The 12,512-nt window shown below is 43.3% G+C and overlaps 1 protein-coding gene across 2 annotated transcripts in view; it reads left to right on the forward strand.

Annotated features, from left to right (window-relative positions):
- Positions 1-12,512, forward strand: part of PTCH1 (patched 1) — a 62,856-nt gene that overhangs the window by 21,810 nt on the left and 28,534 nt on the right. For both annotated transcript variants that reach the window (XM_039245691.1, XM_039245692.1), the window contains exons 4-12: positions 2,357-2,426; positions 2,519-2,610; positions 4,004-4,202; positions 4,499-4,620; positions 5,383-5,530; positions 6,336-6,467; positions 6,882-7,037; positions 7,670-7,768; positions 8,526-8,651. In XM_039245691.1, coding sequence (XP_039101622.1) covers positions 2,357-2,426; positions 2,519-2,610; positions 4,004-4,202; positions 4,499-4,620; positions 5,383-5,530; positions 6,336-6,467; positions 6,882-7,037; positions 7,670-7,768; positions 8,526-8,651 — 1,144 coding nt within the window. The remainder of the gene's footprint in view (positions 1-2,356; positions 2,427-2,518; positions 2,611-4,003; positions 4,203-4,498; positions 4,621-5,382; positions 5,531-6,335; positions 6,468-6,881; positions 7,038-7,669; positions 7,769-8,525; positions 8,652-12,512) is intronic.

Here is a 12,512-nt window from a genome sequence, read left to right on the forward strand (position 1 = left end):
TTAGCTTCATAACTAATTTAACAATGCTGTGGGCATCATAAAAGCATATGAAGAGTTCTGGAACAAAACTGACAGTCCTTCTCTATTTAAACAGTGCATTATTCAGGGCAGGGACCACATCTTGTCCATCCTTCAACCCCAGCAGTTAGATTAGAGTTTGTTGAATGACTAACTGCCTAGATTGATACATTTGATCCAGATCTTCTCCCTGAACTATTAGAATGACTATCCCTAAATCCTGTTTTCAGGGTACCACTCAGTTGGCATTTGCCTAACCCCAGCCTGTCCCTTACCTCTTAACTTACTGGTTGATGGTACAGTTTTTCACAGGAGAGGTGAGGAAGTGCCACTGTAGACCTGTTCAGTGGCCAGGGAGAATGAGGGGAGAGACTAAAAGGAAAATCTGTACTCATCCCTGCTACAGTAACCTCCGCTCCCCATGGTCTTAACTGGTTTGTCTGTAAGACCCATCTAGCTGAGACAGAACCCTAGGGTCCAGAATGAGTCACATATCTTTGACGTGCTCTTGTTTCCTCACCTGTAAAGTCAATTACTGATCAAGTGTGGTCTGTTATCCTCAGGAGGTTCTGAGAACAAGATATATAACGTATGAAAAGGAAAGCGTAAGGAGGTATTCTAGCACTTTTGTCAGGCAGACTTGGCCAGTGAGCACATCCTGATCTTATCAGCACATCCCTCCCATTCCACAGCGGAAGCAAGTCCCCAGGGCAGTTCTGCAGAACTTGCAAGTGGAAGCCCTCTAAGGACTCTGGAAATAAGGTCCAGGACCACTGTAAGCATGCTGACCCATTCTTAACACAAGGGGACCCTACCTTGAAGGACTTGTTACTTATATACTTAAGGAGATGATGTGAGTGTCTATATAATGAAATTATATTCTTAACCTGAGATGGAACCAGAGAACTTCTATGTGCTGGAGTGAGCTTTAAAGAATACCTAGTTCAACCTGTCTCATTTTTTTAGGTGAGAAAACCAGGAATTAAATTAATTAGAGCATTTATCCAAGTTTATAGAATTTTTAAACACTAGAGCCAGTTTTCAAACCCTTTCTTCTGGTTCCAAGCCAGGGGATTTTCTAAGGCACAGCTATGCCCTTCTCAAGCAAGTATAAATGAGTTCACTGATAAAGTGATTTTGATAACCCATTCATGCTAGATGGTCTGTGTTGATGGTGTGTGGAGTTCAATATAAACATACACATAGATGCTTGAGTAGGTGGGTGGGTGGGTAGATGGAAAGATGGATGGATAACTTGGGCCCTGCATTCAGAAGCTGATGGTCTAGTTAGAAGGAGGAAAGGTATCACTGTAGATGGGCATGTACGAAGTCCAGGTGCTCCACGTGTCAAGCAGATCAGACCAGCAGTGCTCTGCAGTTCATGAGAAAGGGGTCATTTTCAGTAGCACTGGGCAAACAAAAAAGCCTAGTGGGAAGGTGTGGCATTTCACTGGAGACCCTGAGGGATAGGTGTGAAGGTTCCACAGGGAAGAGGACTAAGTCCAGAACATTCCTTTCAGTGACCAATAAAAAGAATGAAAAATGAGAGCAATAAAATAGAGCAGTTCAGAGAGACTCAAAAAAAATTTTTTTTCTCGTGGATTTCCCTTCCCTATTCTTTCCAAATTTCTTCTTTTTTCAAGTTAAAGTTTATCTCTCTGGTACACTTGGGAAGGTATGTGCTTATAGAGCATTTTCCTAGAGATGTCAGAATTCTGTAGTATTCTATAGATAGGTGATAGATAATAGAGGTAATTGGTGATCAGTATATTTAACAACATTTCTATAGAACAAAAATAAAAAACTGTAAAGTACGAAATCTCTCTACCTGGCAATGCTGTTTACAGCATTCACGGTTCAGAGCAGAATTCATTTTGAACACTCTCGGTTACTAAGGACATTAACTGCCAGTAAAAAAAAGTCAGTTATATTTTCCCACCTGAATATATGTTAATACATTGTAAAGCTTACTGATTAGTCTCCACTTATTTTGAATTTGTGATAACTCAACTCTGAATTATCTACCCTGAAATTGTTCAATGTATATAGAAAAGCAGATTAATGGTGTAAACAAGATTATTGGCAGAGCGCTTAAGAAAACAGGACTTTTCAAGTACTTTAGTAGCATTCATTTACGTAAACACCCACATGTTAATTACAATTGAGTATTATCTGTCAAAGTAAGCTTGTTGAGTCTTGCCAAAAGTTGTGCTCATTTTGACAGATACCTAAAGGTGACCAAAATTGCAGTGCTGTATGTTCTATAGTTCTGATGTTGCATGGATTTCCATACTTTATTACAGTGAGAAGTGTTGGTTTCTCCTTTCTATTTTAACAGGCAGTGGAAACTAGAACATTTGTGTTATAAATCCGGAGAACTTATCACAGAAACAGGTTACATGGATCAGGTATATTTTCTTTTCTTGCATACAATTCTCAAAAATTCCTCAGTGGTATGCAATTAGCCTAATGTGTGACCTCTTCTTTTTAACTTTGACAGATAATAGAATATCTTTACCCTTGTTTAATTATTACACCTTTGGACTGCTTCTGGGAAGGGGCAAAGTTACAATCTGGGACAGCGTACCTACTGTAAGTGCGTGATACCATATTCTGATGTCTGATTTCTGAACTTTAGAATGTTTCTATGATGTTACTTCATCATTGTTTATTCTATTTCAGTTTTGAACAAGAAATAAAAACATTGAAATTCCATGGGCATTTTTTGAGTGAATAGTTGGGGGAGAGGGGACTTCAGGAGAATGTTTTTCCTCTTTTCAAAAAAAAAAAGTTCTGAAGGCATCATTAAATTTTATTCACTTTTACCAATCTATTTATATGCAAATAAAATGCAAATTATTTCAGAGTATGTATGATTTTTAATTCTTTAATAAAATGTCTCTAGTTTTGCTGACTGAGCCCTTCCATAGGTTTAGTTTATTTTTTAAGCAGAGAATTTATTAGTGCATACGTGTCAGAATTAAAAATAATTGAGTTAAAGTTCCAAGATCTTCCTGTGAAGTAAAATACTGACCTTTCTTTAGATCCCATTAATGGCATTTAAGGAGGAAATCTGCTATCTTTGAAGGCTGTGGTAGGGGATGCTTCACAATTCAGCAGTTGGATATTATATACACCACGTCATTTAAGGAATAATTGCTAATCAGTGTAGACATTTTCAGTTAATTATGCAAGAGTTCGTGCCTGGGTTATTGTTTCTGTCCTAGCTTGCACATATCTGCAAAAGCAATTTGCAGTGGCCATACCCTGACCTTCGGTGTACAGTTTTAGATGGGAAATAAGGGGTTTTGTGTTTTCTGGTTGGGAGATTCTGAATAATGACTTCAGCCTGGTTAAGCAGCTACAGTGTGGTTTGAACCACATAACAGGCAGCCAAAAGCCTTTCTGGTCTGTCAACAGCACAAATTCAAAAGTGAGTGTGGGGGGAAGTGGCCTTGATGGTGGTGATGGCAGAGGCAGTGGGGGGCTTTCGGGGTCGACTGCCAGGCTGTCAGAGAGAGCTCATAAGTATGGGATTATTAAAGGTAATGGAGATCAAATATTTTGATTGATGACATTTACAAAGCATTTATTAGGCTGGCAAGTGCTAATTTGACATTGTGATTCCCTCTCCCCCCCACTCTCCCTAATTTTGGATCTCAGTCTTCTGCTAGCAGGAAGTGCCCTTTGGCTAATTCTGATTCTAGGTATTAAATATGACATATCAGCCAGTAAAGATTCTTTGATCTCTTCATTAATTTACAAGTTCTCTGCTTGGCATTTTTGCTCATGAATTACTTTCCGGACTCTGGTTTGCATACAGACACACTGGAAAGGAGCATTTATTTTGTATGCCAGGCTCCCAGAATTGCAGCACTACCGAAAAGTCTCATGTAATCCAGACACAATATACATGGTCTTGGAGGCTTGGAAAAGAGGCTTGGAAGCCTCTTTTCATGGTCTCGCCTCCTAATTTCTTTCACAGAGGTAAGCCTCCTTTGCAGTGGACAAACTTTGACCCTTTGGAATTCCTAGAAGAGTTAAAGAAAATAAACTATCAAGTGGACAGCTGGGAGGAAATGCTGAATAAGGCCCAAGTTGGTCATGGTTACATGGACCGGCCCTGCCTCAACCCGGCTGATCCAGACTGCCCCGCCACAGCCCCCAACAAAAATGCAACCAAAGTGAGTACAGTCATTGGTTATTCCCTGAGAGACAGAGAAAAAACTTGGTGTCTATCCCCCATTTTGAGTTCTGTTATTTGCATTTTTAAGATTTGATTCCCAACTACCTTTTTTGTCTATGGAGCTAAGTTTGTTTATAGAGCTAAATTTTGCTGTAAGATTTGCCATACGCCCCTCATTGGCCTTGTTATTAATGTTCTCTCTGAAACAAACAAGCCCTTAAAGCACTGGATTTTAACAAGGCATGTGACCTGCCTACTGATTCCCGTAATTATTTGGCTGTCTTTTTATTTTAGCCTCTTGATGTGGCCCTTGTTTTGAACGGTGGATGTCATGGATTATCCAGAAAGTATATGCACTGGCAGGAGGAACTGATTGTGGGTGGCACAGTCAAGAATAGCACTGGGAAGCTTGTCAGGTAATCCAACATATGGAGGAAAAATCCAAGCCATCTATTTTTTGTCCTTTCCTCAGAAACCACTTCCTTTCTGACATCTGCAAGTGTATTTGTATTAATACCTAACGGTTATCCTAGCTAGTCGCCTGCTGTAGTAGAATCTTAGGAAATATTACTGGACCAGACCAGCTTGAAAGAACACCTTGTGGGGAAGTTTTCAAGAGGAGATTTGTTGTTTTCATCGAGACTCTAGTTAGTGACTGAAGACCTGTTAGGTAGAAGATCAGGGCAAGTGTAAAGTGGGCAGGCGACATTGGTCATTGCCAGTGGGGTGAAATGCTGTGACAGCCCAATGAGAATGATCCTCTGTGCACTGTGGACCCCGCTCCATCAAGCGTCAGGCTCTCCGTCTGGGATCTGCCCCTTGGGAGAGCCGTCGTCTGGGATTTCTACACAGGCAAGCATGCAGTGCTGAACCCAGCATATCTGGTCAAGCTATCGACTCCCCTACTCTTCCTGTTTCACTGACTAGAAACTGAGAAAGGAAATTGCCTATTAATTTAATTTTGGGGTATATCTGTAAAAGGTTTGTAAGGTTACACCTTTAATATGGTACATCAATCTATTAAATAAAATAACCCTCAGGTCCCATTTAATGGAAACATGTGCTCGCATAGAAGGAGAGAATGGTCACAAGTGAGTTGGGGGTGCGGGTTCATGATTTTAAGCAGTGAGAACTACTTCCTGGAAATACTCATGTTGTGTCTTTATCTCCCATCACAGTGCCCATGCCCTGCAGACCATGTTTCAGTTAATGACTCCCAAGCAAATGTATGAACACTTCAAGGGGTACGAGTATGTGTCACACATCAGCTGGAACGAGGACAAGGCAGCAGCCATCCTAGAAGCTTGGCAGCGGACGTATGTGGAGGTAAATCGCCGGCATTGTGATGCCCACCTTTGAATCTGGGTACAAACCCCTTAGTTACTAAATACTTCATTTTAGCAATGTTTTAAAACCTTTTTTTTTTTTTTTTTCAAATAGAACTCATTTTCAAAACAAATTGTCATTCTGGGACTTTGTGGCATAGAAACTTTTCTTCCTTTCCTAGATACTGAAAATCTTAATGTCTGGGTGATGCTAATTCTAATCGGGATGCCTGAAACATTCTGAGTAATCAGTTGTGAACTCCAGAGCTAATGCATAACAGTGTTTAAAAAAAAAAAACAAAAAACACTTGGTTAGCAAGAAAAGGTGTCTGGAAAACATTAGCAAGGCGTAGAATCCGTTCACAGCTGCAGTCCCCTTGGTTAGGTCATGTGACAGGAGCTGGCCTTTGTTTCCCAAGCAGTGACCTCTACTGAGCTGCATGTGACCTTTTAAAAGTAGCCAGCAAACGAAGTGGGGAGGAGTGGCCACAGGAATGAGTTATTTTGGATTAGCGGGGAGCCAAGGGGACCTCTAGATAAGTTGTACAGTCGCAGAGAGGACAATGTGTGGAGTAAATAAAGCATGGAGTGGGCTTCAAGGATTCCAGCAATGGCCTTCATTGTCCCAGGCCTAGGGTCATTTCATGTTAGTCCAAGTTCAAACCTGGATCATGTAGAACTCTTTTTAATGCATTCAGAAAAAAGTGAGGGTTGAGTGGAGGGGCATGTCCCATAAGGTCTGTGCTATTGAAGCCCATCGAAGCTTTAATTCCATGTTGGACTTTATCCTTATGTTGTGACCACAGGTGGTTCATCAAAGTGTCGCTCCGAACTCCACGCAGAAGGTGCTTTCCTTTACCACAACGACCCTGGACGACATTCTCAAGTCCTTCTCTGATGTCAGTGTCATCCGAGTGGCCAGTGGCTACTTACTGATGGTAACAGTCAATTCAGTTCTCCTGGGGGAGGGGGTGTTGGTGTGGTTTTTGGTTTTTATCTTTCCATGACCGCTCCTGCTTTTAACTGCTCTTAACACACACGTGCATCCAAGACAGAGAGAGCTCGGCTTCATAACGGTTTCAAAAGTGGTCATGTAAAGCGTTTTCTCCCATTTGCAGTTTGCCCATCTCTGACTCGTATCATTTCATGTGATGTCTGTAATGTAAATTTTTTGTTGTTGTTGGATTCAAGAACTTCTACCTTTTGATTTGGGGTGATGGGTGGGGGAAAACATTAGAATCCTTATACATTCTAATGTTTGGCTTTTGTTTTGTGTCTCCCCCCCCCCCCCGCCCCTCCCAACCCCCCTCGTTCCTTCACCTGCCCCCCCCACCCTGTGGTTCTGCTTGCAGCTTGCCTATGCCTGTTTAACCATGCTGCGCTGGGACTGCTCCAGGTCCCAGGGTGCCGTGGGGCTGGCTGGCGTCCTGCTGGTTGCACTGTCAGTGGCTGCAGGATTGGGCCTGTGCTCATTGATCGGGATTTCCTTTAACGCTGCAACAACTCAGGTACTAAAGGAGCCATCCGTCCACTGTTTGTTGACAAACACCCCTCCCCAGGCTTGGCCCAGCGGCCTCCTATATTTCCCTGTCACCTAAAGAGTCTTCCGGCCTTTGCCACCAAGATGCCACACCAAGGTGCTGCCCCAAAGTGGAGCGCTTGGCAGTGGGCGGGGGGTCTGAATGGGCTTGTTGCTTGGTAGAGACACTTCACTTACCAGTGAAATTAAGACCATGTATTAGAGCCATGATTCCCAAACTTAGGAGTTTGCTAGAGTCGCCTAGAGGGCTTGGACAGCTCAGACTGCGGGGCTCCACCCCCAGAGTCTCCAGTCACCACTTCTCAGTGATGCTAGTCCAGGGCTCATGCTCTGGGAGCCGCTGCTTTCCATGAGTTAGATTCCTTCTCATTTATTAGCTTTAAAAACTATAGCGGAGCTTAGAAATAGAAATGCACAAGATCTCCTATGTGCTAAAATGGCGCCATGTGGGGGATTTAAGCCTCAGAGAAAACTAGATTCTACGTATGAACTGTTCTTTGGGGAGGTTGGGTGGTTTTGGGGGTAGTGTATTCAAGGGCTCAGGAATGGCCAGAATTGGGCTTCCCATGTCTAATCCGCTGCCCTTTGTTTTTGCTGCAGGTTTTGCCATTTCTTGCTCTTGGTGTTGGTGTGGATGACGTTTTCCTTCTGGCACATGCATTTAGTGAAACAGGACAGAATAAAAGAATCCCTTTTGAGGTAATAGAAAAACAAAAGAAGAAAGCTTTGGGACAGCCAAGATCCCCTCTGTTCTTGAGTTTTTGTCCTCAAATTTTCTTTGATCTAGCCCAGTAAATATTTCAGTCCCAAGTCAGTGACATGGTACTGGCTCTAAATAAGTGGAAGAAATCAGAAGACTCTCAGAACACTTATTCTAAGGCCCAAATTTGCTTTTCTGTTTGTGTGTGTGGGTGTGTCACTTCGTCCCCATCGCACCCTCCCCACACCTTTTTTTTTTATTATTTATTTATTTTGGGAGAGAGAGAGCAATTGAGGGAGGGACAGAACGAGAAAGAGAGAATCCCAAGCAGGCTCCACACCTTCAACACAGGCCCAGTGCAGGGCTTAAACTCATGAACCGTGAGATCATGACCTGAGCCGAAGTCAGGTGAGGACTTTTAACCAACTGAGCCACCCAGGCGCCACTCCCCCGCCCCCGCCCCCCACACACAACTTTTGAATCTGAAAATTTTACTTACATCATTATCTTGCAGCTCTGTGCTTTGGACGTCAGAGCCATGAACAGCACATGACTATGTAGATAGTACTGAGAACTTTCTCAATGCCAGTGTTAGGTGGTAAGGCAAAGATCGCCCTTTCTTTCTTATACCCTGATGCCAGCATTATCGACTCTCTGCTGTCTTACTTTGTCATGTATATGAGTTGTTCACGTGATCTGTGCTCAGAGGGCACCCTGCCCTGTGCGGTTCTCAGCACTGTGGTTTCTCATGCTCAGGACAGGACTGGGGAGTGCCTCAAGCGCACAGGAGCCAGCGTGGCCCTCACATCCATCAGCAACGTCACTGCCTTCTTCATGGCTGCGTTGATCCCGATTCCCGCTCTGCGGGCGTTCTCTCTGCAGGTGAGTCTCCAGTGATGAAACTTGTGGTGAGCACCCCACGTCGCCTTTTCTCCATTAACACGCATCCAGTACCACTGTAGTGTGTCAGCATATGGAGCTCCTGTGGTGGGTGCTTCTTTAAGCACCCTGACAATCCCCCTAAAATACAGCCCAGGGTTCTTCCCTTCCTTTCAGTCCTATAGTCTGGACACCTGTGGCCTTGGTGTCCTTGAGACCTGGTGCCTTAGGGAGTGGCCTTTACAGTTAAACTAAAATTGGTGCCAGAGCTGCTCCAGATAGGATGCCAGTAAGCCCCTGCTCCAGATATCTGGTCTCATCCGCGGTGCAGCCAGCTCCTCGCCGTCCCTGCTTCTAAATCCCACTCGGTTTCTGTGCTTACTGCCCTTTCTCACAGCCACCTCAGCCCCAACATGCCACCCTTTATTTCCCTAAAGCAGCCTCAACACAAGGCACCTAGAACAGACTTCATTGACTATGAAGATGAGGTTGCAGTATAGACCAGGCTAGGCGATCACTTAGAATTGAACATGGGGATTATAATGGGGTGCAGCCCTTCCCCACTCCTGCAGTCAAATCTACATATAAGTTGGTGGGATTTTTTGGTGTTTTTTTTTGTTTTGTTTTGTTTTGTTTTCTTTTTTTTTAGAGAAAAAGAGAGAGGCAGAAGGAAAGGGGGAGAGAATCTTAAGCAGGCTCCACATCCAGCTCGGAGCCCTACATGGGGCTCCATCTCACAACCGTGTGATCATGACCTGAGTCAAAATCAAGAGTGTGACGCTTAACCAACTGAGCCACCCAGGTGCCCCTGCATATAACTTTTGACTCTCCCAAAACTTAACTACTAATAGCGGCTGTTGACCAGAAGCCTTACTGATAACATAAACAGTCAATTAACACATATTTTATGTTACGTGTGTTATATACTATATTCTTACAGTAAAGTAAGCTAGAGAAGGAAATGTTATTAAGAAAATCCTAAGGAAGAAAAAGTACTTTTATAGTGCTGTCCTGTATTTATTGAAAACAGCCTCTAAGTGGACCTGTGCACTTCCAATATTTGTTGTTCAAGGGCTGCATTAGTTTTCACTGTGTAAATGTATTGGCCACCCTCTGCCTGCAGGAGGTTATTGGTGGGCCCTTGCTTGCCACCTCTCTCCCTAGGCCCCCCACAGTCTCTTCCGTCCTCTCCTCTCCCTTCTTGTGGTCTCCTAGTCCCCTCTCAGGCTGCACAAAAAGACTCCGAATTCCTCTCCCTTCCTTATGCAGGGCAGTTTGGCTCCTGCATTGTTCTCCTTCCAAACTAGGCCCTTTTGCACCTGGAGGCCACCAAGATATTTTTTTAATAAAGAGCCGGCTTATATGACTGGTAGGAATGGAGAGCTCCCTGGGTTGGGACCACAGCGATGGACCGTCCAGTCTGTGTGTGGCCTACAGGGCTGACTGCTTGAAGCCCCCAGGGATCCGGAAATGGATCAGCACAGCAGGTGAAAGCTCAGCACCCAATTTGAGCTGTGGCCTTCCTAAGCCCAAGATGGTTTTGGGTTTTGATATCTCAAAGACGTTATTGCCGTTTTGTGAATTAAATTCAAGTTTTCAAGCTTCGGCTATTTTCCAAGAGAGGAGCAGTGGCTTTCCCCCTTCCTTTCTCTCTTACAGTATGCTTTATAATTTATGAGATGGCCAGGTTGTTGTTTTTTTTTTATTATTTTTTTATGTTTATTATTTTTGAGAGAGAGACAGAGAGCAAGCAGGGAAGGGGGAGAGACAGAGGGAGACACAGAATCGGAAGCAGGCTCCAGGCTTTGAGGTGCCAGCACAGAGCCGGAGGCGACTGAGCCACCCAGGTGCCCTGAGATGGGCAGGTTTATAAAGGAAACTACCTTTGGTATCACTTTTTCAGCCCTTATTACATCCAGCTTCTTGAGGCTGCTTTAGTCTTGTTAATCACCAAAAGGTGATAGTGACCAGGAGGAGGAATGGATAGATGATAAATGTGTTTCTCTTTATACTTTTTTTTTTTTTTAATGTTTTTATTTATTTCTAGGAGAGAGAGAGAGAGAGACAGCGTGAGCAGGGGAGGGTCAGAGAGGGAGTCACAGACTGAAATAGGCTCCAGGCTCTGAGCTGGCTGTCAGCACAGAGCCCGACGCGGGGCCCGAACCCACGAACTGCGAGATCATGACCTAAGTGAAAGTCGGACGCTTAACCGACTAAGCCACCCAGGCGCCCCTTCTCTTTATACTTTTAACAGGCTTTACTCTTCTGTAATCTTCATATTTGAATTTCATTTCACTAGTGGCTAATAAAGACCAAAGCAAGTAATGATCCTACTGCATTCGGGACGCTAGACTTATTTAATATTTAGTGTAAGACAGAACATGAAAAAAGATTTTTGTGCCAGTCACTATGACCATCCCCCCCAAAAAAGAAAAAGGATTTATTATAAAATACATATATGTGAATAGAAGTAGTAAGTGAATTAATGAATAAAGGTAAACCTTTAATGACCAAAGCACAGGAAAATGAAAATATATCTAACTGCTCAGTAATGTGGAAGATGGGTGAATGTTGCCCACTAAATTATGGGTGCAACCAAAGTTCTGAAATGCCTTTTTGCATAGGCATCTGCGCCCTCGCATCAGGTCTGCCGTTCTCGTTTGCATATACAGCCGATTCCAGTATTGGAGAAATTGTCGTACTCCTTGGAGTGTGGGACCCTGTCTCCTGCCTCTCTCCTTTTCTGCTTGCCTTTTTCTCACTGTTCTTTTTTTCCACTCTGCCTCACACTCCTTCTTTTCTTCTTGTGTGTCTCTCTCATTTTCTCCTCTCCTCTCTCAGCACACACTGATGATTCATCAAGACATACTCTCCTTTAATGATATCCTATGGTGTGGTGCTGAAAAGCTACATGAGTTTTCCTTACGCCTTTTAGAAAATCCAGTGCGCTAAGTTCTCCCAAGGTAAGCACCTTACCGAGAAGAGATGAGTACTGTGAGTTTTGCATTTCTATTCCGAGCCACTGGGGTACCACTTTAGAAAATTGAGGATTTCCAGGAGTCTTCATTTCTTAAAGGCAGGCTCCCCATAGCACTGGCTCTTTCTCTGCCAAAAAACTAACAAAAGCCAAAAAAAAAAGGAAAGAAAAAGAAAGATAACGTAAAAAGAAAAGAGAGAATGTGCCATGATTTTTGCAATAACCATCAGAAATTTACATTGGTTTCCTTCTAAATATCTTGACATTCAAAACTGACCATTATGTAGCTTCTTCTCTTTCTTTTAGTGAATGGCATTCAGTTGTGCCTCTGTGTATTCATTTGTGTCTATATTTTCAGGATGTTACAGATTCGGCCTCAAAAGAGAGAGAGCCACAGTGGTTCTGTCCAATAATAAATCCATGTTAATTTAGAATTTTTCCCTGTGGAACTTTTCAAGTTGTCTAACTTTCCCAAAATAAATAGAATTTTTTTTTCCCCAAAGGAACTGTCTTAGACTTCCTTGTCAGCCTCCATCCATCTGTCCAAATACCACCTCTGTACCAGAAAGCAGTGTCATCGTCTAATTCTTTGGGAACCAGTGGACTGCACTGAGCTTTGCTGGTAGCTGAATGGTGTTTGTTCTTCAGTGAGAACTCCAGAACAGAATGCCTTATTGTTCTAGACAGTACGAGGGTTTCGATGAGGGCCCCACTAGGCAGGGCCTGGTTGTCTTTATGTCGCAGCAGCAGGGCCACCATGGGTGCTTTGCAGGGGGCACTGTGGACCTTGGAGGAATGGGGACATTTCCTTTAAGCACCGCAATTAGAATTGACTGACAGTGCAAATCATTCCCATCATGTTTTCAGATTTTCTCATAATTTCTTAA

Source organism: Hyaena hyaena, unplaced genomic scaffold, assembly GCF_003009895.1.
Source record: "Hyaena hyaena isolate Hyena2069 unplaced genomic scaffold, ASM300989v1 scaffold_269, whole genome shotgun sequence".
NCBI classification, from domain to species: domain Eukaryota; kingdom Metazoa; phylum Chordata; class Mammalia; order Carnivora; family Hyaenidae; genus Hyaena; species Hyaena hyaena.